The 21,120-nt window shown below is 39.3% G+C and overlaps 1 protein-coding gene across 6 annotated transcripts in view; it reads left to right on the top strand.

The window, feature by feature from the left end:
• Positions 1 to 1,433: 1,433 nt before the first annotated feature.
• The window catches only part of FAR1 (fatty acyl-CoA reductase 1), a 31,948-nt gene continuing 12,261 nt past the window's right edge, over positions 1,434 to 21,120 (top strand). Inside the window, exons 1-9 of one of the 6 annotated variants that reach the window (XM_042881916.1) lie at positions 1,434 to 1,507; positions 10,211 to 10,247; positions 11,400 to 11,594; positions 12,786 to 12,961; positions 15,896 to 16,075; positions 17,777 to 17,954; positions 18,956 to 19,000; positions 19,120 to 19,238; positions 19,811 to 19,878. In XM_042881916.1, coding sequence (XP_042737850.1) covers positions 11,406 to 11,594; positions 12,786 to 12,961; positions 15,896 to 16,075; positions 17,777 to 17,954; positions 18,956 to 19,000; positions 19,120 to 19,238; positions 19,811 to 19,878 — 955 coding nt within the window. In that variant the 5' untranslated portion in view covers positions 1,434 to 1,507; positions 10,211 to 10,247; positions 11,400 to 11,405. Of the gene's footprint in view, positions 1,546 to 10,210; positions 10,248 to 11,057; positions 11,276 to 11,399; positions 11,595 to 12,785; positions 12,962 to 15,895; positions 16,076 to 17,776; positions 17,955 to 18,955; positions 19,001 to 19,119; positions 19,239 to 19,810; positions 19,879 to 21,120 lie in introns of those variants that run through there. The other 5 variants (XM_042881914.1, XM_042881917.1, XM_042881918.1 and 2 more) reach the window with 5 other exon arrangements.

The following is a 21,120-nucleotide window of genomic DNA, read 5'->3' on the forward strand; positions in this document are numbered from 1 at the left end:
TCCTTCCTTCCTTCCTTCCTTCCTTCCTTCCTTCCTTCCTTCCTTCCCTTTTTTTCCTTTTTTCTTTCTCTTCCCTTCTTTCTTTCCTTCTTTTTTTCCTTCTTCTTTCCTCTCTTTTTTAAAATATATTTTCTTAAGAATACATATGGACTGAAAGTAATCCTTCAACTGTATCTGCAGGCTCTTAGGTACCGTGGAATAGAAATGGAAGAGCTTCATCCCTGCAGTCCAAAAGGCTACAGTTTCTTAGGATTTCAGTAGAACAAGAAAACCATTAGTATCATAAGGACAGCAGAGTCCTTATCACCTTAACATCTACCTTAACATCAGGACTCTGAGAAATGTGAACTCTGATCTGTGTGCCATTTGCCTGCTTTTCCTATGTGACAGCTGAACAGCTCATTGGCTTCAATGAGCAGAGTTCTCCGAGGAACACTGTTGTTGAACTACTGCCCACTAACAGTTATGGTAAAGAGCTCAGAGTGATGTGATTCTAAATCCTCTGTGAACAAGGTATGTTTTCATACTTAGAGCAGGTTTTTACTTATATGTACTAAATCAATCATGACGGACTCATCTAAGAATGAGGAGAAAGAAACCGACTGGCTGCTGATTGTGTGAGTACACTCCCCACTCATGGCCTAGATCAGGCAGAAACTGTTTTGAAAAAGTAACATGCAGTTGCAACAGCGAAGTCTGTGTTAAGAACAGTTCTCATACAATAATTTGTACGGATGGTAATCTGAATTAATACTGGTTGGGCAAGCTTATATTGGGTGTTTCCTAACTTTCTGAATGCGTGATTTTTTTTAAACTGTTATGCATCTCCATCCGTGCAATACTGCATTGTGAAACAGCAGCACACCGTGACAGGCACGGCACGCTGCCATGTGCAGCACAGCGGTATTTGGTAACGAACGGTGAGGAAAGCGCTGCACAATGGTTAGCAGAGGTGCGATGCCTATCAGTAACAGCGCGACGGTGCGGGCACTACAACATACGGCACGGCACAGGGTCTTCAGGCAGTAGCTGCACTTGCAGGTGTAATGCTCAGCGTTTGCAGGTGTAATGCTCAGCGTTTCCCTAGCAGTGCCAGGACGCGGCGTGCTGCGGCAGGGCCTCGCACGGAGGCCACCACACAGGCAGTTCGGCGCCTACCGCGACACCGCCCCAGCAGCCCCTCAGCGGCAGGCAGGCCGTCGGCAGGGACCGCGCGCAGGCGCGCGCGCGGACATCCCTTAGCGGGGGCCCGCGCGCAACGGTGGCGAGCAGCGGCGCCGAAGAGACCGAGCGGCCATCGTGCGGCGCCGCACCCCCCGTCCCTCCGAGGCCTTGGGTGTGGCTCCCTCACGCCGCCAACCCCCGGCGTCCTCGTCCCTCCGAGCGGCGGAGCCGAGAGCCAATCGGCGGGCGGGTGCCGTGTGCGCAACGACCAACGGGAGCGGCCCTTTTAGGACCACTGTCCGGGTGAGGCGCGGGCCCAGGGAGCGCGCGCTCTGGAAGAGAGGTAGAGAGCGTCTCGGTGAGGGCCGCCGCTCGGAGCAGGTAGCGGCCGCCTCGGCTGCGGCGGGAGGTCGGGGCGGGGCCGGCGCCCCGCGCGGCCGAGGGTCGTTCCATCCCCCCGGGAGGGGCGGAGGCGGCGGAGCGGGCAGCCGGGTGCTTCCGGGAGGCTGCTAGCGTGGGGGGGCAAACTGGGAGCGGGGGGCGGCACGGAGGAGGCCGCGCTTCGGGGACGCGCGATGGCCGGCTTGGGCGCTTAAAAAAAGAGGGGGGGCAGAGGGGGGGGAAGGAAACCAAAAAATCTCCGGGCGGCTGCGCTCCCGCGTGGGCGAGGCCAAAAGCCCCGGGGCGTGCGTCGGCCCGCTCCACCTGCTGCCGGGTCTCTGCTCATCGCTCCGAGAGCTGCTCGTGGGCAGCCCGGCCTCCTTTCCTCCGGAGCAGCCCCGACGGCGCTTCCCCTTTCTCGGAACCGCCGCGCTTGCGGCCGGGAAGCGGCCTCGCAGGGAGGGGTCACGGGTTTGTCGCCCTGTCGGAAAGATGTGGGGGAAGAGAACTGAAACGTTGCCTCGGTCGGCGGTCCCAGTTGCGCTGGGTCGTGCGTGAGCAAAGGGTAGCGTCAGTGTGTGCATCAGCCTCAGGCTCTGAGCTTTAGGGCCCTTGTGGGGAGGGGGGCGCGTGGATCTTCCGGAGTGAAGAAGCCCTGCTCTATAGGGATTGGCAGCAAGCCTGTAATTGAAGCCAGCTGGAATCCCATGGAAATAGAATTTAACTTCATTTAACCTACCTTTGGCACCTGAAAGGTTTTGATATTTTAATAACATTTAGTAGTAACTGAAACAGAATTAGATCACACAGCCTTTTGGATGCCTAGAGCAGCCATCTGTGCCATAGCAAGCTTAAATTTCCCCTGCTCCTGTCTCTTGCCATTTGTGATATGTTATTGAAAAATAACTTGCAGGTTATGCATTAATATATTTCTAAGATCAGGACTTCTCACTTTTTCTGCCCTATTTTTAAATCGCTAGAAGTCACCGCTTTCTCTACCCAGAAACTTTTAAAACGGGCTATGAAAGATGAGCTGTGTGGTTCTGCAGTAGTTAGAACAAACAGTAAAATTAATATGCAAATCTAGCAGTGTAACCGTTTACTCTGTGTACTGGGCCTTAATGCTGGAATGCAGGGCTAATCAGTTTTTACTACAGAGAGTAATTTTAACAGTAACAGCAAAGCATGTAATTATTTTCCATCTTGTGTCTGATGCAGAGGTGTGTGTTTGCTGAAGACTTTTATTTTTCTGTAGTTAGAAAAAAAAGAAAAACCCTGCTTATTCCTCCTCAGCACCTGATGCTTGAAGGGGAAAAAAAAAAAAAAAGCCATGAAGCAGAATCCGAACGTGTCTGATAGTAAATGCTTTCTACTATCTGGTACTGGGTGTTCCTCAGATTTTGTTATAAATGTGTGGGATATCTACTAGCTAGATGTGAGCACAGAGCATCAATAAGTGTTAGCTTTCTGGAGTATCTCCTGATGATATATTGGAGTAATATGTGTTTTGAAATGGCTACACTTACAGATCTTCTGGAAGTTTAGAAGATGGAAATGTCTGTCTGTAGAACCTTCTAGTCCCTAAGAGGATGAGCTGAGACTCATCTCCTGTTTCCTCATGATGGGAAAACAGTGTCCCGTGTCATCTTCCTGTTTTCAAGTTCTAGCACTTGTAAGAACTTACAGTTGCAGTGCTATTGCACTGCGATTGCATGGAAGGGATCTGCAATAAGCTAAAATGGCTAGGTGTTCCTAGCAGCTGTTTGGGAAGTTTAAGCAAGTGCTAGAAACACAATAAGAGTAGTTAAAGACGCTGCTGTATCATTGCTGTGAGTTGAGGTTTTTCTGGCTTCCTAGCCTGAAATAACATGTGAGGTACTGTGTTTCTTTTGTTCTGGTGTGGCTGAAGAATTTAGTGTTTGAGGGTGGTCTGTTCACTAAAACATGCTTTATTTTGTCTGTAGGAAGCAAGAATTGCCACTGAGTAAAATGAAACAGGAAAAAAAAATATAGAAACTGTTATGATTAAAACTTGAACTTTGATAATTTGGTACTCTGGATGGAGGATGCACTTTTTGTAATACTTGAATGGCTGAGCACGATTAGTACCTTCATGTATATCCATGCTGCTTCTCCTGGTTGCTAATTTTGAGTCTTGCAGCAATCTGACTGTAACGCAGTCCTCCAGCTAAGCTTTATTTAGCCTCAGCAGTTTGGAAATGTGGAAGTTGAAAATGGTCCTAGCGAATGCTGTCTTTCTCAGTAGAGTAGATATTCTTTTATTACTTTTTTTTATAGCTCTGAATGTTTCCAACACAGATTCTTGTGAGGCTTTTATAAAACTCTTCTTGCCTTTTCACAACTTTTCTGAAACCTTTTTCTACGTGTGACTCCATTGGCGTCCCTTATTGCTTTCTTCCTCAAGGTGTGGTTGGCTATTCTTAGCAGATCTTGCTAAACTCCCATTTTGTGTTATCTGTATGTACACACACCACACCAACTTTACCATTTCATTGTTAGCTTGATGTTTGTGGACTTGTAGGAAGTTGTGTGCAGCAAGCATAGCGTATAGATCCAGATAAAAGGTGCAAGGGTGTAAGTAGGATTTAAAAGCAGAGTGCTCAGTCCTTAGATTCAGGTTTACTGCAGGGGTGGAATAAAATTCTCAGTGCTTCTAAAGTGGGAGAGGCTTTATACATCCTGTTTAAGTGGTGTTCACTTTGTCATGTTTGTGGGGTAGGTTGGCAACCTGCTGTCAGAATGTCCTCTAACTGTGTGTGTGTGTGTGTGTGTGTGTGTGTGTGTGTAAGGTATTTCTAAATGTACAAAAGCTGTGGAAAAAGCTTGCAGTTTTGTTCTACTTGTATTGGAAAAGACCACGTTAAACTTGTTTTTCATGAGTATGTGAAGTGATTAGGCTTCAGATAGAGCCTTCTGGAGCCTTCGTGAACTTACTTTTGGACTTCAGAATAATTCTTAGGAGCTTCTGCAGGAATGTGATGGGAAATAAAAGATCTTTACCGATTTGCACCGGAAAGCTATTGACTTAAATCCTGTTAAAATGTTATGTTGCTTGACTGCAATTTTGTATGAGGAACTTTGACGTGTGATCTTTACTTCAGAGGCATTAGAAGTCAGGATTTGGTGCAATGTGACACTTGAGGATTTTCTTGCAGAAGTATAGTTAGTGAATTAGTGTTCAACATGCATACATACATGTTGAATAAAGAATAGCAGGTTTTTGTTCCTGTAAGTCTCTCTTAAACTGGCTGAAGCTATTTTAGCTGAGAGAAGTCAGAGCATTGCAGAAACTGATTGTGCAGGACTTCTTGGTTTTATTGTTAAAAAAAAAAAATAACCAGAAAGCATGGAAAGACCTGCAAGTGTTCATTTCTAGGACTTCAAATTTATTATGTGATGTCTATTCTAATATTTGATTGAAACCTTCTCACTCTATACGTTGTAATTTCAAACTAATAAGAGATTGGTTTATGTCCTTTCTCAGTGAAATATCCTGACTGCAAATGCTATGTTAAAAACAAAAACTAATCATACGCTTTAGTGGGAGTATAGGCAGTACAGATGGCTTATCTTGATCTAGTGATGTTTCAGAGTAATCTAGAATGCAATTTTGGGGCTGTTATTTTTTTTTTCCTCCAGTCTGATTGATGTAATGAATGTAAATTTAGGTTTTAATTACCTGGACTTGTCTTACCTATGAAAGTAGATGAACTGGTGAACCTGTTTATGTTACTGTTTTTTCCCTTCCTTCCCTCTCTCTACTTCTTGTTTTGTTTTCCAAAATATTTTGAGGAATCCTCATTCCCTCCCCAGTGAAATGACAGCAACAAATAACAACAGGAGCCATAATACTACTGCTGCTCAGGCTTTTCCTAATGGGTGCCAGGTCTGAATATCAAAACAACGTGCATGAAGACTAAACTGGTGCCTCCATTTCATCTTTTTGATGTAGTATCTAAGAATTCAACAGGCTTGCATTCCACAGGGTTCTGTGGTAGTCAACTGTGAGACTGTTACTCTATCCACTAATGTTGCAGGCAGACTCCTTGGGCAGGTTTTACTAGCTCCTCAGTGTTAACTGGAAGCTGTGATTTATGCCAGTAAGAACTATGATTTGTGGAACTACCTTGATAAGCAGCGAGACTTTATCTTGTAATGCTGTCATATCTGAAAGTGCAACCAAGACATCTGTGTTGACTGACTTAGATAAAATGATCTCAAGCTGTGGTCCTTTCCAGAGAACGCTGATTCTGCCTGTTTTTAACTCTGCTGGACCTATTTGAAAGCTCTTTGAGCATAAGTCTTAAGAACAGTTCTTCATGAACTGGAAATACAGTATGTTGATTGTTCTTCATCTGTACTAGTATGTGCTTCACTGCAGTAGTATGATATTCTGGACTGATGGCCTTCTGTGCAACTTGGAGGAATGAAGTTAATTATGCTGAAACATTTTCTTTTAATGTGCACTTGAAGGACAAACTCAAATGGTAAACAGTTCAGAAAAACACGAATTTCTAATTTAATTATAAAGGGATAGTAATAGCCTTTTACTCAGTTGCATTAAAGCAATGCTTAGAAGAATTTCAATTCCTTTTCAGTGGCCTTACTGTAAAAGAACTGTAATTAGAGCGAAGCTTAGGAGCTCTATTATTTTCTGGAACAGAGTGCTTACTATTAGAAAGTCATTTTTTAGTCAGCCGGTACAGAATCTCTGAATAGAGGCGTAAGTGGTTCTGCATTTGCAGTGAAATCAGAACTATAGCTTGAGAAGGCACATGAACACGCTCATAGGAAGTATCTGTATAACCACATGCATCAAATACCTCTAATGGTAAAGTTCTGCTGGTGACACCACAAGTTTGTGGACTGAAATGATCTGAAGTAGGTATATCTTTTCTGGTAGCAGATCATCTCTAAACATTTTCAGGGTTGAGGAATAGAGCTAGTTTGATGTATCTGTAGCACAGTAATTCTCTAGTATACCTAGGGAGTGTCAACCATGTTTGTCATACTTAGTGTACAGCTTTGGGAAAGTGTGAGATACTTGCTATCTATCACACCAGCAGACAGAATCCCAAGAACAGCTAGTTACTATTAAATTTTGAACCTGCTTCGATATTGTTTGAAAATGTAGTGGCTATAATTAGCTTCCAGACCTGGCAATATGTTTCCCAGCTCCTGTAGATACAATAAATTCTCTTGTCAGGTTTATCCTGCAGATGACTGTGGCTTCCAGCTAGTGTAGAAAATAGCCTTGCAAGAGAATAGGTAGGAATGTTAGTGACAGCTGTAAACACTGGTAAGTATGTTGCTTTTCCAAGTGTAGGAATAGTCTCAAATCTTCAGATTGTGCCGTTTGGAATAGATACACTTTAAAGTGAACTTGCACCAAAAGTGTCCGGCAGGAAGTACTCTGTTCTGTTGTTACAATCTCTTCTCATCTTCCAGAACAGTTATCTTTCACAGATAAGGTTTCTCAATGGGTATAACCTTGGACTGTGTAGACAAACAAGCTCACCTTTGGTGATATGCTCATAGGTATTGTCCGAATAGGGGAGATCAGTGACCCTTGTGGTTGTTGAAAAGGTGGACATAACTTTTGATAGCATTCATTGATTTACTTCTGTGGAAACAAGGCATCAGATGCAATGAGTTGTGATGTGACCCCAGCTTGTCTTTCTGGCATAATCTTGTTTAGGTGAGTTAAATATTACTTCCTTTGCTGCCTGAATCTATCCAGTTCTTAAATTTTATTCTGACTTGCTACAGTGTCCTTGAAAATGGCTGTGGAATTCCTAAATGGCACGTTGGCCTCCCAGTAATATTTTTCTGATACAAATGTGTAATTTTCACAAATGCTGTATTCAGATTTGATGTCTAGGTTTTATTGCCTGAATATATAGCTAGGATAGAAGAAGTGTCTGTCTTCCAGATTGTTTTTGTGTTACACTGTTGCTGGTTCTAGATTCAAGCAGTCAGGGGAAGATGAGTTTGCCAGGCTCTATTTTGCAGAACTTTTGGTTTGTTGCTAATGCTTGAGAGTTGGGAAATAGTTATTGTCTCTTTCCTGTGACTGGATAATCTCAGTATGATTGAATTTGGAATGAGTGTCTTGCTGACCTAATGTTTGGCAGTGATTAACTAGAAAACAGGCTGTTTATCCTCAAATGAGGACATAAGTGCACACTCCTATTTGCTGGGTTTAGCATTCAGACATTCACTGGAACTGCAGAAGTCTGTCTTGGCAGATTTGAAGGCAAGTCTTTAAGCATCTTGATCTGTGTTTGGACAAATCTGAGAATTGCCCTTGTTTTGAGTGTCATAGAGACCTCTTTGAAGCAGTGAGTTAAATATTGCAGTAGTTGCTCTGGAGGCAAACAGAGCTGCCGTTGTTTGCTCCATAATAGCTGTTGCTCAGTCTTGGACACAAGAATTGTTTTACAAGATGGGGGATGTTGGCTAGAATCCAGTAGGTGTTTTTTTGGTTTGCTTTTTACTGAAGTGCTAAGGGGTGTTTGATGCCTTAAAGGGCTGCACGCTTCAGATGAGCTGGATCTTCAGCCAGCTTTGGTTTAAACCAGCACCTATGAATTCGTAAGTATGTCAACATCAGTTTCTCTGTGGCATTTTTAGTGTAAGCTTCCTCGCTAAGGCCAGTTTATCTCTCCAAGTCAACCAGTGATCATGCCTTTTCTACACCAAGAGTTCTTAAGAAAACTCTTAGTTATTCTTCCATCTGCCCAGTGTTTTTTTCCCTTAGCTATTGTTACTTACTAGCTCAAAAAGCAGTTACAAAAGTTTGGATAATTTCAAGTGTACATAAGGCAGTGTTGTATTTAACAGAAATATCTGGCATTGTTTGTAGAAGGTGAGGTCAAGAAGTCATTGAATAAGTGGTGAAAATACATATTGCTAGTTAATAGAGAAAGTATAGCTGATTTTGTGCTGGCGACAACTCGGTTATAACATGGAAGATTGCTGACATTTCCACCTTAGGCTGAATTTGATTCTGCTGTGTTGTCTTGCAAGGTAGGTATCCTTTTGGATCTAACTCCAGCCTGCTCTGTGTTAAAAGCGGAACTCAGCTTCTTCTGGGAACTACATTTATTTCTTAACAGAATTTTGAAACGTAGTTATGATATAGTTCTTCCGTAGTTCAGTAGTTGGCTTTAAGCAAAGGGTAAACTGCTGAGCAGAGAAGAGCTTTAAAAGGCAACACAGCTAATGTATCATACCTGTGAGATTAAGTCCCTTCTGAGTTCAAAGGTAGTTGTTGCCAGCAACGCTGCATTAACAGGCATGTTGAGATGAGCTCTCAGAAGAGGTGGGGAAAGATAGATTGAGAGTGGGAACATTCTTTCCCACTCCTGCAGTTGAGTTGACTTTTTCTTTCTGGGAGGTTTAGCCAACCTGATCTGTGTTAGTCTTTCTCCAGTCATCCTCAGATTCCATGCGTGGTTCTTATCCTTGAGTCAAACACGGTGCTTCTAGGCAATTTATTCACAAGCCCAGCATTTATTCTTATAATTTGGCAGCAGCACATGCTTATTAAAAGATTAGCAGTTATCTTTTTCTAGCTGGAAACTGCAAGAGGAATACAAGTAGGAAAAGACAGAGTTAGTGTAGAAAATTGCTATGAATAAAAACTACCAAAAGCTGTAGTTGCTGGAGAGTAGAATGAGGAGAGACAGTATAGAGTTGCTCAAAGGAAATAGTTCAGTCAAGAATCCTTAAAAAGTAAACAAGAAAACCCTATGAATGTTGGTGTTCTTGCCTCTTAAGTGCAAGTACTTGAGTATGTTTGTGTGTTTCTTCCTAGCAATCAGATTGCATCATTCTTAATCATAGCTGTACGTCTACGTGTTGTATAGCTTTGCTGTTGTGTAAAAAGTTTCAGGGTAATAACATAGCTGTTTTTTTATCTGATGCAAACCCTTTGGTCAGAAGAGTGTTGTGAGACATCAGAAAGTTTCCCACCTTAGTTATGTGTTCTGGCTTCTAGTTTTCTTTATATCATATGACTTAAAACATTGTCAGGTTTTTCAGCCAGCTTAAGGCTGGTCCATAGCAAATGTGACTATTCCAATATTTAAATGTTGTTACCAGGTAAAAGGCATGAAAGATATGAGTAAGTAACAAGAATTCTTAAGAACTACAGTAAAATGGTATCTTGGTGACAAAATTGGTACAGTAAAGGGTGCATGAGTGCTCTCAGAGGAAACAGGTCTTATCCTGTATGTAGGAACAAGCATGGAGATTTTTTTAGGAATAAATGGGATTGAATGGTATGTTCAAATAGCAAAAAATCAAGAATTTAGGCATATGTGAAGTTATAAGAAGTCTGTGATTCTGGAGCCCTGGTGAAGACAGTAGGACTATGTCTTGAATTAGATGGGAAAAAGTGGCTCCAAAGGTTGTCTTACCTTGTTTTCTATTCCTTTATTGTGGGTGGTAAGTCTGCAAGTATGTGGCAGATGTGAAAGGTGGATGTGTGGGGGGACCTATTTACAGCAAGCTGATCTCATCAGCCTTCACAGAGCAAATTTTGGATGATGTCCTGTGGCCATTACAAATAGCAATGCTTAATCTGTTCTAAACTTGCTACTGTGCCCCACAGTCCTTTTTTTTTTTTTTTTTTTATTAGGTGCTTCCACAATAATTGCGGGAGTACATGTTCCCTGGTAAGTTCCTGCCTGCTATCCTGCTATTTAGAAACAGCAACAACAAAAAAAGACTACAGCACTTCAGAAGTTGCATTCTCATATTCTTGAGTGATAGCTGAGGAAAGGCTTTCATTCTATTCAAGCATTCAATGTTGCAACTCTTAACTCTTAATATTTTGAGAAACACTCTCTTTGTAGGATGTTTCTTTTAACATCATGGACAGAACGCATAAAATGCTTTCTGTAGTGTTTTGAGTGTAATGGTTGATGTTTGCAGATTTACTGTAGGAGACTACAGCTAGACTTCTGCTATATCAGCTTGCTATTTATAGCAGTTGAGTTAGATTAATACACCGTGGTGGAAATATAGCCACATGCTGTAGTCTTTTTCAGTTAAAGCTAAGCCATTTTAGGATTTTTTTTTAATTTATTGGTATATGGGGCTTTACAGAATGACTTGAAGTTGGCTGAGGCACAGGTTGAGGTCTTTAAGGTCATGGTCTGAAGACCACATTGAAAAAGCATTGCATTTATCTTTAGGAAGTCTTCCTATTTATAGTATCTAGAACTAGGAAAAAATCCCCACATGGTTGATTGGGAGAGGAAAAAAGTAATATGTCTTCATGTAATCAATAGAAAAAGACCAGCAGATTTTATACTGAGCAATTGACTTTTACCTTCTCTGTGGCCACATCCATCCTTTGAAGACTCAGCCTGACATTGACAAGCAGTGCTGCTGACAGACAGTTCTCCCTGTCTTTTGTCAGTGTATTTTAAGTATCTACTCGTGATTGTATTTTAATGATATGACCTTTAGTTTACGTGAAACAACCACTTGTCATGGCTGCATGGTCATGGCCATGCACATAGCGAGACTGAAAAGTGAGCTGATTTCTTAAATGGAATGAGTCTTCAAGGAATTGAACAAACTGTGATGGGGCAGTTTTATGATCTGGAATGACTGTAGTGACTCTGTGGGACTCTATGGAATGTGGTGGGGAGGAAAGAACAAGTTTTTAAGTACTGATTACTAGCACCAATATCTGGTAAGCTTTTTTTTTTTTTTTTTTTCCAGGTATGAGGTTGAATATTTGCTTCTATGCAGTTTGTACCTTATATAAATTTGAACTTCTGGAAGTCCCACAATATGTATTTCTTTTTTATCTTAAGGTCATAATGGTTTCCATACCTGAATATTATGAAGGAAAGAATGTTCTTCTGACTGGAGCTACGGGCTTCATGGGAAAAGTGCTTCTGGAAAAACTGCTCAGATCTTGTCCTAAAGTCAAAGCAGTGTATGTATTGGTAAGACCCAAAGCAGGGCAGACACCAGAAGCACGAATAGAGGAAATAACCAGCTGTAAGGTGTGTATCACTTTTTCACAGCATATTTATTTGTCCTGCTGAATCTTGCTCCCATTTTGCTATGAGAACAACTTTGCTTTGCCTAAAGCAAAATGCTGTTAATTGTTTTTTATTCTAACAAACCTAAATGCTAAGACCTTGTAGTGTTTCTGTAGTCCTATTTCAAACATTGCAATACTTGAAAGCAAGCAAAGCCAATAATGGGAAATTATCCCATTTAATTTATCCCATGTATTTAAATTAAGAGTAGGATGTTCAGCAGTATTGGGAAGTCAAATATCTGAGTTAATATGTTAAGAGAATGTATAATCACATGCAGGAGGTAGTGTAGCCTGGGAGTAGTACGGTTAGGTTGAGACCCTCCTTCAGATGGTCTCAAGTCATTTTTCTCCATTTAGTTCCATACTCACAGTACTCTTTTGCTCAGGATAACTTGCATGCTAATTATCTGCATATTAAGCTGCATGGTTAGAATCCAGTTAACCATGAGGAGGGTGTATGATGAACACAGGTGTGGGTGAGAGATGTGGGTTGTGTTTTTTTTTTGTTTTTTTTTTTTTTGCTACTTAAGTAGTTGACCACCAGTTTGATAAGAATTACTCGGATACTCTAACATAACGAGGAGCCTTTAACCCTGTTATTTTCTCTCTTGATTGGCTAGAGAAGCAGGTAATTTTTCTGTGTTTCTTAATCTGGAAGTTCCCAAAATCTGGCGTAAGTCCAGGAATATTTTTCCATAAATGTTGGATTTTTTTCAAGCTTAACAAAAGCTTTCTAAACCTAAAAATTAAAATAATTTGTGCAGGTTCGTAGTACTCCCTGCTGAAAGGAAAGAGAGCAGTGCTAAGACTGCTGCCTAAAAAGGCTTTATGTTCTGTTGTCTTGTAGAGACTATTCCTTCTGACATTCCAAGATATCTGATTTCCAGGATAGGGATGACTATTAGAAAATTTTTATTTGAAGTCTTACTGCTTTCTGTGTAAAACATGCAGTACTTCTGGTTTTGCTGTTTGGGATAAACTAGGTACTAATGCAACATAGAGTGTGTTCGTGGGAAGTCAGTAGCATGTTGTAAGATTGCTAATTTGTTAAGATGAATATGTAGACAAAAAGTGTGGCTTTTCAGTTACAAATCATATCTTTGTTGGCTATCAGTTTGAATTTTTGTTCCTATGTTTGTTTTTTTGACAGCTCTTTGACAGGTTGAGAGAGGAGCAGCCAGACTTCAAAGAAAAAATTATAGTGATTACAAGTGAACTTACTCAGCCTGAACTGGACCTTAGTGACCCAGTCAAGGAAAAACTTATAGAATGCATTAATATTATATTTCATTGTGCTGCTACAGTCAGATTCAATGAAACACTAAGGTGAGTCTACAATTCTGTATGGTCTAGTGTGATAAGCTGTTGGTATTCAGAGGAAAGGATATCTGCACAGCCTTGCAAATGTGGTGGTCTGATGTGTAACTTGTTTTTCCATGTCTGGCCAATTTAAAGATTAGTATCTGAAGTAGAATCGTTTCCTTAGAACTAATATTTAGCTATAGGGTTTTATTCTTCTTTTCTTAAAGAGATGGAGGTACAGTATTTAAGTTTGTGTTGCCAGAGATTAGAATTGCAGTACTCAACGTGAACTTTAACACAGTGTGAAATTCTAGACACGGTGACTATTAGTGCATAGAAATGAAATGGATAATTTCCTTTTTTTTACTCTGCTGAAGGCTCCCTTATTTAACTAGAGGCCTTTGCCTAATTTTCAAAGCCCTTCTTGAATGGAAGTGGTTGAGAAGAAGCTTGGAGATAGTTGCTTTTCTTAGTCTTCCTTCATGCATTGCTCTGTCTTCTGGGAGAGTTGGAGAGGATGTAAATAAGCTGTAGCTATATAGTGTGTACTGTGTTCATTACTCACACTGGAGTTTGTGTGTAAGAGGGAATGCAAACAGTTCTAGTACTTGATTTATTTCCTTGAGGAACAAAAGAGCAGATTAAATAACTTCAGAAAGTCATTCAGTAAGAAGAGTGGAAGTTTGCAGAGGTTGGAGTAGGGAGAATTAGAAATCAGTTGAAAACTGCAAGTGGAATAAGCTTTCGTCTTGTACAGAAAGGAATTCTACTAAGGAAATAATACAATGAAGGCTCACAAAAGCAAGAAAATTCTTCTGAAGCAGTGTATGGGAACTGCTGAGTCATGGCCTGGATCTCTGGTTGATCACCTGAGGTGAGCAATGAGTTAGGCAAAGCAGATTATAATAACAAAAAGAGAATAGATAGAAAGCTTACTTGTATCCTGGGCTCGCTCACAAAACTCCAGCAGAGCAGATCTCCAGAAGAGATCCTTCCCCACTGGCAGTCAGCTCTTAAATGGGTCTCGGAGAGGTGCAGCCAGGCTCCACCCCTTCCTGCAGCACAGGTGAATTGCCTTCACTGTGCTCCCGTGGCTGACTGCTTGCTTGCCTCAGGTGATCAATCAGAGGTTCAGGCTGTGACTCAGCAGTTCCCAAACAAACAGATATTATGATCTTGTGGTAAACAGCTCAAATTTCTATGAAGAGAATGTTGAGTTGTTAAAAATGTTGGCACCACCTCTCTGAAAGTGCTGTCCTGTATACTGGAATAGTAGAAAGTAGCCCATTTTTATCACTGCTCTACTGCCTTAGAATGCTAGGGAGCTGCCACCCTGTCGGAGGCCTAAAGGAGTCTGCAGCAATTTGAAAATCTAGTGAAATGGGCTTTTGATGCAGTTAAGCCTCTGGCAATTTCCACTCAAGGGTGCAGTGCACTGTTTACACAGCAGAAAATGATCACTTATTAGGATGGGTTTGGGGCTGGAGCACCTAGCAGATGTGCCAGAATATTTCTTTTTTTAAATCAGCCTTCATCAGATCTTTATTAACAGGAGTAAATGATGTAAAGTTGCTTAACACCGTAACGTGGGAGTTACCTCCTTTCTGGTGGTAAAGGCTCACTGCCTTTCTTCCAAGGAAACTAACTTGCTGTGGCTGCACATCCTGTTTGAGACTTCACTTGATAGAATTAATATGTTTTTAGAGGAATATAGTAGTTGCTTTTTAGTCATTATATAATAAATTGGGCAAAAACTTACATAGCATGTGCTTCTTCCAGTAGGCTTCAAAATAACTTAGCTAGGGGTCAGTAGTAGGAATGAAACCAAGTGAAATACTTGAGACTTATTTTGAAACTCTTCCTAATTTGCCTGAAAGCTGCCTGCATCACTGTACGGATATTATCATCATTAACTTTTTACTTGGTCCTCCTTAAAGAGGAAGTGAGTGCTAAGAACAACACTGTTTAAAACAGAGTAAGTTATTTGGAGGTAATATTTTTGAATGGTGTTTATTGCTTTAGAACAGTTCCGTGACTGCTGTCTCCTAATGTTTCAGTGATAATATGTGATAAAGCAGCCTTAATCTTGTCTTTCCCCCCCTAAAATAAACATTTTGTTAATGTGACATTGTGGGGAAGAAGGTTTGGTAAAGCTTGATTTAGCAGCATTCTTGAATCTTAGTTGATTAGTGTGTTATATACAAGAATGCTGGCTCCCATAGTAAGTTCTGTAGACTGAAGAGAATATCTGGAATGTATAAAAAAAATCACAGAAGTTGATCATTAAGGTGTTTTATGATGTGGTGCAAAATGTGTAAGAGACTAGGTATATCTATATGGTGTCCTTAAGGGTGCTGTTTTTATGAGAAGCCGTTAAGTTGGAGAGATGGAAGTATGTGGTATGGTATTTCAATCCTTTTCATTTGTTCTTCTTTTCTTTATGTAATCCTTTTGTGCTACTGAGTCTTCAGCTGTCCTACAGGAAAATGCTAGCCAAATCCAAATTATTAGCTCTCTAAGCCTTCCTCCTGAGGTGTTGACTTAACTTGAGCTAGGAAGTTTAAAGCTGCTGTTAAATTGACAGCCATCTCATACAGTAGCTGGGTGTTCTGTTGTATCTGTTTTTCCTTTGCATCTTCTGAAAAATTTACTGTATTAGGGTTTAGCTTGAGGAAGCCAAAAGTATGCTGACTTTGCCTATCTTACCAATAAGAACAGGGTAGAACTTAAAGAAAAGTATCCTGAACATTGAGAGAAATTTCTACATAGACTGTGCCATATTTTTATGAGCAGGTTATGATACTGTACATGGGGTAAGGAAGTAAGTCAGGAATATTAGAAATACCACATATATCTGTCACTAGGTATTTAGGAAAGATTTAGTGGATTGACTAGTTTTTTCTTTATGCGTTTTTTGTGTATTGCTTTTTACTGATTAACTTTCTTTTTAATCAACAGAGATGCCGTTCAGTTAAATGTGCTTTCCACAAAGCAGCTCCTTTCTTTGGCACAGCAAATGACAAATCTAGAAGTATTCATGCATGTTTCCACTGCATATGCATATTGCAATCGAAAACATATTGAGGAAATTGTTTATCCACCTCCTGTTGATCCCAAGAAGTTGATGGATTCTCTTGAGTATGTGTTATGCTTTACTAATCTAATTCAGGAATCTTTATTTGCTTTCTAGTAGTGAACAGTTAAGAAACAGAACCTAAGAAACAAGTTTATGTTGTCCTGTTAATCTGAAGTATGACTGACACTACCCTTTTCTGTAAAGGAAACAAGCTGAGGTTTCATGGTCACTTAAAGCTGAGCTAGGTATGGAGTAGTATTGAATCTTATAGGGAAATCTTGTCATTAAAAAAAAAAAAAAAAGTGTTGCATGATATGGAATGGAATCTGGAACATAATAGAGATCTCTAGGTGATAAAAACGCATTTATTGTCTAAGCCTCCAGAGTAAGTGGGGTAAACTGAGCTGCTTGTGTGCTGCCACTGGAAGGATGTTTTTGCACTCTGTTTATTAGCACTGGAGCTTGTGGAATTGTGTGGCTAGGCTGTCAGGAACCCCTCTGTCCCAGCTTGCTTTAGAGGTGTATGATCACTTAACCCAACATTGAAGGTAATTCTGGGACTTGTAATTTTATCAGCTTTTTAGCTTATTAATGCTGGGAACCTCACTGTCCCTCTTCCAAAGAGGTTTTTGCAGAGGCTCTTCAGTACAGAAGTATAGAGTATAATAAATGAGTGAATCAAACAAGAACTTAACTAGTTTATGCTTCTTCCAGTGGACTTCAAAACATGCAGACCTTCTCTCTTTTGCTCATGGAGTGAATTTTCCGTTTCAGTCTGTATGCTCTTTTAAAATACAAACAAGACATCATAGTAACTTTTATAATAAATAGAAAGGATTTTTTAAAAACAAGCTTTTATATTTAACTAAGCTTATGAATATACTGTCTACAGTATACCGTATGAAATGTTTGCAGAAGTGTTTTGGAACTAGCCACGTGTTCTGGTTTGGAAAAACAAGTTTCTGTTCTTAATATTTGCACTCAGATGCTCAAGTTTTATAGTTTAATTTAAAGCCAAATGAGCATGAAAATCAGTATTAGCAGTCTTATGTAAGCTAGTGATAGTGTCAATAAACCATCCTAACTACACTGCTGTTGTAGGCTCTCATATTAAACTTTCTTCCTTAAGCTCTTCTTTCAGACCAGTTCTGTAAATATGCAGTTGTTGTTAAGAAAAATGAGTAGAAGACGGGCTTTGTTACACTTGATATTTTTCTGTCACCTTTCAAAAATTAACCTTTAGTATAAATAAGCAAAAATCCTGGCTCTTTTATTTTCTTAAATTATATTTTGGAAGCTATAGATTTTTATTTTTTTTTTAAAGCCAAACCCTATATAATCTGACAGCAAATTCTGATAAACAAATACTTATGGAAATGTTTTACAATTTCTAAGTTTAATGTGAAAGTATGTGGCTTGCAGAATTCAGTGGGAGCTGGATTTAGGTTCAGAGACTCAAGCTGAGATTTAAAATACACAGATTTAGTGTTACCTAGTGGGGTTATTGCAGACACAGGAAATATGGAACCGAATTGTTAATTATTACCTATGTTTCTTTGCAGAATTTCTTATTTGTGTGTGCTTATGCACGTTCTTGGGGAGTGCTTACACATTGTTTTTCCTGGGTGATATTTTGAAAAGATGGGATAGAAGTTTTACTTTCAGAAGTCTTTTTTGTTTATTTAGATTTCCTTTTTTCCTCTCACTTTCTCCAGTGAAACAGCGTACATTTATTTACACTTTCTTTTATTTTGTTTCTTTAGGTGGATGGATGATAGCCTAGTAAATGATATTACTCCTAAACTTATAGGTGACAGGCCTAACACCTACACATATACGAAAGCCTTAGCTGAATATGTAGTACAGCAAGAGGGTGCAAGACTAAACACTGCCATTATAAGGCCATCTATTGTTGGTGCTAGCTGGAAGGAGCCTTTTCCTGTAAGTTATTGAGTTTTCATCTGTCTGTCTTGCTTGTGAACTGTAGTATGTACTGACAACTTGTGTGCGTAGTGAACTTTGTAGAAGAAAACCTTTTAGATTTCAGAGCTGTGTCTTGATTTGCTTCTGGTTAACAGCTATGATAGAAAAGACATCAAACAGGATACTTGCATGTATTGGATGTATAGGGATGTAAATTCTAAATGTGGAACAGCATACTTATGTCACAATGGGAGACACGATTTCACGTGTAAAAATCTTTTTCAACCATTTTCCTTCTTGAGGGTGCTTTAACATGTCAATAGCTATGAAGTGTCACTAAGGAAAATAGGGTGTGTGGCACATAAGACAAGTGGAGTCAAAACACTGAACCAAGCTTCGTAATTGCAGGGAATGACATGCATTGTATGTGCTCTATACTATATATTGATATATGTATAGTATAGTATTTATGCTATATGCTTCCTCGTGTATGGGAGACACTGCTGGAATAGCTTCAGTTCAACTAAATATTTCTTAACTACTCAATAATACGTATAATTGACACCACAAATCTGGAGTATGTGTCAGAACAATTCGTACATAATGTCTAAATATTGGCTTTAAAGTTAAGTGAAAATGTTCTCTACTTGGAAAAAACAAAACAAAACACACCAAAACCCTCACAAGAGTTTGCAGTTTTGTTGGCAACTATTGGACTGAGTTGATGGAAGTTTTCTAAAAATATAAATATAAAAATATAAACATTTGGGACATAAACGTGTAGTGCATTTTATTAACTGTAAGAAATAAGCAAATCAATAATTCACTTAAAAGGACCAGTGAAACTACAGAGACTGATTATCTGTATTATAGGATGTTATGTTACCTGATTTTACTTTGGGTGAGCTTCATTTAGGTGTATGAAAACTAATATGTCTTTTGAGTTAACTTGACAAATTTTCACTTAAAATTGTTGACTTTGCTAACTCAAACTTTTTCCTCCCAACTGTTCACGATAGGGATGGATTGATAACTTCAATGGACCTAGTGGTCTCTTCATTGCTGTAAGTAATTTCTTAATATTAAATTACTTTAAAAATATTTAATATTAATAATTCTTCCATTTAGAAGCTTCGTATGTTTTACTGGTGCATTTTTTGTCTCTTTATTTTGTTTTTTTAAGGCAGGAAAAGGAATTCTTCGAACAATGAGAGCTTCCAATGGTGCAGTAGCAGATCTTGTTCCAGTAGATGTTGTTGTCAATATGACACTGGCTGCAGCTTGGTATTCTGGAGTTAATAGGTACAGCAAGTGACAGTAAAGATTGCTAAGTGTTTTGAAGTGATGGTACTAATCATTCTGATACTTAATCAGTGTTCTGCTGTTCCCACAGGATAAAGGGCTTTAAGATTCTAACAGTGTTAGTCCATCAGTGTGTAACTTAAAGCGATGATTAGCACTTCATAGTGAAGGGGAAGATAACACCTATGATACTACTGTATAAGCTGTACTTAAGTAATTCTTCCTGAGCCTTGTTGTGACCATTGTAATTTACAGTAATTAGAAAAAGCCTTCTGTGGTGGAGAAAATTGTTCACACACAGTGTGTGTGTATACACGCATATATATATATATATATATATATATATATGCATTAGTTAAAGATGGATTTAAATACTGGAAGAATTTAATAGGAAGCAAAAAAACTAATATGAGGCTGACAATTTGTTTTAAATAATTTATGTTACTGGTTAGGTTAACTTCAGGTATGATTTTTGGTGTTATGGCAGCTTTTTTCCTCCTCTCCCATCTTCCTTTTTAAAAACTTATTTGTTCTTTAACTTATTGTTGTTTTTTTTTTTTTTTCTCTTCCAGACCAAGAAATATCATGGTATATAACTGTACAACAGGTGGCACCAACCCTTTCCACTGGAGTGAAGTTGGTATGCCATGTTTTTTTTTTATAAACTTTAACAGAAAAATAAGGTCAAGTTGGGGAAGGGGAGGGGGGAAATCAGTAGGTCATGTTTCCTTTCTGTTGTTGAAACTAGTATAATAGCCATGCCTCTCAATTTTGCAGCGCATTGTGCTTTTTCATTCTCTTCTGTATTTTGCATGTTTTTTTTTTTTAAATATCTTTTATTATGTGTGCTTGATGCTGCCGCAGCCTGATCTGTGGAGTGTGGGTAGTACACAAAGAAGAGCACTGCTGAGAGGAGAAGTAGTGATTGTGGATTTAATGCCAACCTCACTGTAAACACGTGGGTAAATAGTTCAAAATTAGAAGTACTTTGTGCAGCTGCATAATTGAGAGGTATGATAGTAGTTTGGCACTTGAAGCTTCTTGTTTCTAGCTTCAGGTTTTTGGTTTTTTTTAATGGCTGTTTTAATTACCTGACAGTTACATGAGACTACTTATGCAGAGGGAAAAGACATCTTTAAGAAAGCATGGGCACCTATTTTCAACTCTTAGATATTCTGACTAAAATGTAACCCATGTGCCAAGAACTCTGTAGTGGTTCTTATAATAAACACTGTGCCAGCAGGTTTACCTTGCTAAACGTTTGTTAGCTCTCCAGTTTTTAGTAACAGAGTTCCTAAGGTTAGTTTATTTTCTTCTCTGTATCTTAATTACTTAAATCCATATTATTTCTCTTGACTACTTTCTTCATGCTTTTACTTACTTTTGCCCATTTTATTTATCTATATTTATAAACCTTATTGCTTCAGCTCAACTTGGAAAATTGCTGACTTCATTTATATCCTAATTTTACTGGAGTGTTACACTCTATAAGTAACAGCGTAAAATTGCAGGAGATGATTGCAAAGACCAAGTGAATTTCAGGATAACTGTTAAAGATGTGCATGTCCACCATGCACAGAATTTTCAGGTTGTCAAATTTCAGTTTCTCGAAGTCCAGTCCTAACAGCGTTTCATAAAAGTGATTGAATATGGCAACTTGTAGGAAGTGTAATTTGAAATGCGCTTGAGATGTTTGCCTAATCCTCAGTCTGTTTTCAAAAGTATTTTTATACAAGTCTAGAATAGGCTTTATGAAATACAGAGGAATTTTTAAATAGCTTTACGTGCTATATTATTAACTGAATTCTTGAAATCAACTTATTGTGTAGGGAAGAGGAACAGAAAGAGAGAAGCTATAGTAAAATACTACTGAAGATAAAAG

Source organism: Lagopus leucura, unplaced genomic scaffold, assembly GCF_019238085.1.
Source record: "Lagopus leucura isolate 7727_CA_CO unplaced genomic scaffold, USGS_WTPT01 Super-Scaffold_100033, whole genome shotgun sequence".
In the NCBI taxonomy this organism is placed as follows: Eukaryota; Metazoa; Chordata; class Aves; order Galliformes; family Phasianidae; genus Lagopus; species Lagopus leucura.